Below are 4,311 nucleotides of genomic sequence, written 5' to 3'. Positions count from 1 at the left end.
CCCGCCCCCCAGCGGGCGAGAGGCCCCCCGCCCCTGCCGGGCACAGCCCAGCCCCCCAGCGTGCGAGAGGCCCCCCGCCCCTGCCGGGCACAGCCCAGCCCCCCAGCGTGCGAGAGGCCCCCCGCCCCTGCCGGGCACAGCCCAGCCCCCCAGCGTGCGAGAGGCCCCCCGCCCCTGCCGGGCACAGCCCAGCCCCCCAGCGTGCGAGAGGCTGCCGAAGTTCCTCGGGGGAGGCAAAATCCCCTGGCGCTGACAGTGGGCCAAGGAGGCTGAGAGGCCCCTGCAAGGAATGCGGCACAGACTCCCTGGCAGCTGGGCCTCACCTCCAGGGCTGAGGGCAGCAGCAGCTCCACCGGCTCTGCCTGCACTCGCACCCGGCCCTCGCACGCTGCACTCTCATCCAGCTTCACCTCGTGCCACTTCATCTCTAGGATCCTCTGGGCAACTGCAAACAGGGAGAAACCACTCAGGCCTGGGGAGCGCCAAGCAGGGGCTCTGGGGCGGGATGGGCCAGGGCCAGGGCCAGGGCCAAGCCAGGCAGGGAATCCCCCCACCGGAGGGCTGGGCCGTGGGGTACGGCCTCCGCACAGGATGGCTCTGCAGCGCGGCGGTGGGAGACAGAGTCTGGCAAAGCAAAGGGCAGCAGGGCCCTTGGCAAGGGGAATGCTGGGGCCTCACGCCCCGGCCAGTCACCTCTGAGGGAGGGACCCCAGGCGGGTGCCAGGCTGCACGTCTTAGCCAGCGTGTGTGGAGCTGGACATCCTCCCGAGGCTAGGCACTGACCAGAGGCAGGCTGGCCTGCAGCAACAGACCTACCCTCCGGCTCCTCGAAGGTGAGGAGGGCAGAGCCCCCAGGTAGTGCACGCTGGATCCGAGGGGCGACCACCAGTGCGTTCACGTCCTCGGCCTCTGTCACGTGTCCCTTAAACAACATCTTTCTGTCCGGCAGGGAGGGCGGCGCCTGGGGAAAGCCCGCCGGGCAGTGTGAGGGAGTGCTGTGCCCAGGGAGGGGAGGGAGAAGATGGCTGGGGCCCATCCCCGCCAGCCCCCACCCGAGAGCCTGCAGCTCAGCTCCCCACACGGTATCACTCCTGCCGCCAGGGCCCCCCGGGCCAGGGCCCCGTCAGACCTCCCAGGCTAAGCAGGGTCAGTATTGGGTGCTCTCCCCCCCAGGCAGCGCCGACCCCAGTGCCGGGGGGCGCTGTGCTGCTGGAGGCATTTTCTCCGCTGAGATGTAAAAGCAAGGCCCTGAGCCCATGTGTTCGTCTCTTCTCACAAGAGCCAGACTCCGGCTCGGGGGACTCGGCGGCTCAGCAGAGCCACTAGCAGGCTGTTGTACCCTCCCCACCGAGTAGGGTGACCAGATAGCAAGTGTGAAAAATCGGGACGGGGGTAATAAGCACCTATATAAGAAAAAGCCCCAAATATCGGGATTGTCCCTATAAAATCAGGACCTCTGGTCACCCTACCTCCGAGCAGCAGAACGGGAGTCGAGCTCACTCACTGCAACCTGCCGTCTGAACTGATCAGCCCCAGGCAGGCCCACGGGCCCCTCAGTGACAATCACCAGATGTGTGGGGCGGGCTGGAGGCCCTGCTGAGAACTTCCTTACCTTCGCTTGTGCCTCCCGGGCCACTCTCCTCTCCTCCAGCTCCTCCAGCTCCTTTTCCAGCTCCTGCTTTTCCTGAAGCAACTTGCCCCTTTCCTCCTTGGCCAGACAAAGCTCCTTCAGGAAGGAAGGAAAAGCTAATCAGAGAGGGGGGGCGGGGAAGCTCTGCCACTGGACCCCCCATGATTCCAGCCCTGCGCATCCCCCACCCAGCTCTGCTATTCCCTCACACCCACCCGCAGCCCCCTGCCACCCCAGCCCTGCGCGTCCCTCACACCCACCCCCAGCCCCTGCCACCCCAGCCCTAGGACTTCGCTGAGCAGAGGTGGCCAGTTGTGCCAGACTGTGCTGTGGTTCTGTGATATGTTCACTAGACTCAGACTAAATGCATCAGGGGAGGGTGGGGTGCAAGGGGCCTATTCCTAGAAACCAGCCTGGTAGGAGGGCTCCAGCTCCCTGCTCAGAGACTTCTCTCTCTCCAGTTTCCCACGGAGGAGTTCGGCTTCTCTCTGGAATCCTTGTGTCCTCTGCTCAGCGGCTTCCTTCGCCATCCCCAGCTCTAGCCGGTCTTGTTCCAGCGCCTGACAGCGTTCCTGGGAGAGGCACCGAAAGGAACGTCAGGCTCCCCGGGGCTGCTCTGCAAGGCTACACCCAGGCACTATCAGCCCAGAATCGTCTCGGGCTGGGCCTCTATTAACCGCACACTGCGGAGGGAACTGCAGCTGGTAGGCGCATTCGGAGCCCCTGCCCCATCCCGCCATCGGCTCACGTGGAAAGCAGCTGCCCAACCTGCGGTGCCTGGGCAGGGACCCACCTTGTATTTCTCAATCTCCTGCTGCAGGCGTTCGGGTGTCATTTCGGGGGAGCTGTTCTCCAGTGTGAGCTCATCAGGCAGACGGACAAAAGACTCCTAAAAGCCAAGAGAGGTGAGTGACCCCAGAGCCCACACGCTGTATCACGGGGCAGCCCGTGCCATGGGCTACGCCAGTCACCATCTGCACATGAGCTCTCTAGCTTCACCACCACAAGGGTCAGAATTCAATGTGGGTGGAGCCAGAGGGGTGGGGGTGGAGCCAGAATCCACGTGGGAGTGGGGAAGAAACTTTCCTGCTGGACTCAGGCTGTTCCTTTGCCCGGTGTGGTCTCCAGCTCCTGCGCTCAGGGCTCATCTAGACGCAAAGCGCTGCAGCTGGGCTGCTGTAGCACTTCAGTGAAGATGTTGCCCACGTGGACGGGAGGGGTAATGTACCTCAGAGAGGCGGCCAGTCGACGGGAGAGCGCTGTCTACACCAGGGTTAGGTCGGGTGAGCTGCGTCACTCGGGGGGTTGGATTTTTCACACCCCTGAGCGACGGAGTTATACAACCCTAATTTCCTAGTGAAGACCAGGCCTCAAACAAACAACCTCCTGACGCCCTCCCGGGAAACGTTATTCTCAGGTTAATTTCCACTTTGGCTTTCAAAAGCCCAGGACAGGGACTGACTCGCCTGGTGCCCAGTTACCTCTTCTGAATCTGTCATTGTGTCACTCACACCTGGGGAGAGAAAGCACCAAAGTGTCAGAATCTGGCACCAAAATCAACCCCCCCTCCCCGAATCTCCCCCAGCAGCATCATGCTGAGCATTGGCTCTACAGTGATGGGCGCGTCACGCAGGGGAGACCCAAGCATACACCGATCTCCTGGACCTGGGCCTTCCTGACTCGCCCATCACTGGAGCGTGGAGCATTTCTCCAGGCTCAGGGGGGTGAGGAGGCTTGGGGTGACAGATGAGCGCTCACCCCATGTTCACCGCAGGTCACTCTGATCTGATTGTGCCCCCCCCCCCTTCAGGACTGGCCCTGCCCTTCACCTGCAGGTGCCCAGAAACCCCAGGGAGCGACAGGAGAGACAGTCTAAAGGGAGGGTTGGCTCCCAAATGTCAGGCTGGGACCAGTTCCCAGATGGGGGGCAAATGGGCCCTGTTCCCGTGGGGCTGGTGCCCGGTCCCCAGGACTGCAACACCCCAGGGTGGGAGGGAATCCCTGGAACGGAGCACAAAGGGGCTCCCCTGGTCACCCCAAACAGGGACTTGGGGAGGCAGCGCCCCTGGGGCACCTGGGCTGGAAACAATGAGGGAGGGGCTCTGCCAGACCCCAGGGAGGGGCACAGAGCCCCCCCCCCCTTCCCGAGTGGGGAGAACGCTGGGAGACCCTGTAAAAGGGGGGTGGACTGTACAACCCCCTACCACCCTAGCGGAGCCAGGGCATGCAATGGGCCCCCCCGCACCCCCGGGCAGGGACCGGCCCCCCCGCACCCCGGGGGCTCAGAGCAGGGCGCACCCCCCATGCGGAATTTGCAGCCCCTCTCACCGCCCCAGCCTCCTGCATCGGCGCGGGCGCTTCCGGCCTGACTCCGGCGCCTTTCACTTTCGTTTCCCGGCCGGCCCGTGCCCCGCCCAGCCCCATAGACCCGCCTGCGAGCAGCCCAGCCCCGCGGCCTCGGCCAGAGGCACAGCCCGGCTGGTTCCCCAGGGCCAGGAGACCCCCAGCCCCAGCAGGGAGTGGCCCAGGGCCGGTCTGCACGGGAACAAGGCCCGGACTCCGCAGCGAACGCGTCCACACAGGGGTAATGCTGATTTCATCAGTGCCCCCCCCCCCCCCCCCCGCAAACAAGGCCCAAGTGACGGGCACCCCGGGAAGTTCATTTCGGTCTCGGGCCCAGA

General features: G+C 64.6%; 1 protein-coding gene across 4 annotated transcripts in view; it reads right to left on the bottom strand.

Moving 5' to 3' along the window:
* The window catches only part of IFI35 (interferon induced protein 35), a 6,616-nt gene extending 2,582 nt beyond the window's left edge, over positions 1-4,034 (bottom strand). The window contains exons 1-7 of one of the 4 annotated variants that reach the window (XM_026658611.2): positions 3,959-4,034; positions 3,097-3,143; positions 2,424-2,519; positions 2,044-2,202; positions 1,613-1,726; positions 817-961; positions 324-445 (exon numbers count right to left, since the gene is read on the bottom strand). In XM_026658611.2, the coding sequence (XP_026514396.1) occupies positions 324-445; positions 817-961; positions 1,613-1,726; positions 2,044-2,202; positions 2,424-2,519; positions 3,097-3,129 (669 nt within the window). In that variant the 5' untranslated portion in view covers positions 3,130-3,143; positions 3,959-4,034. Of the gene's footprint in view, positions 1-323; positions 446-816; positions 962-1,612; positions 1,727-2,043; positions 2,203-2,423; positions 2,520-3,096; positions 3,144-3,928 lie in introns of all 4 variants that reach the window. The other 3 variants (XM_026658612.2, XM_026658609.2, XM_026658610.2) reach the window with 3 other exon arrangements.
* Positions 4,035-4,311: the final 277 nt, after the last annotated feature.

Source organism: Terrapene carolina, unplaced genomic scaffold (assembly GCF_002925995.2).
Source record: "Terrapene carolina triunguis isolate 2854851 unplaced genomic scaffold, T_m_triunguis-2.0 Scaffold479, whole genome shotgun sequence".
In the NCBI taxonomy this organism is placed as follows: domain Eukaryota; kingdom Metazoa; phylum Chordata; order Testudines; family Emydidae; genus Terrapene; species Terrapene triunguis.
Note: the sequence above shows the minus strand (reverse complement) of the source record. Positions and strands in the feature narration are given on the sequence as shown.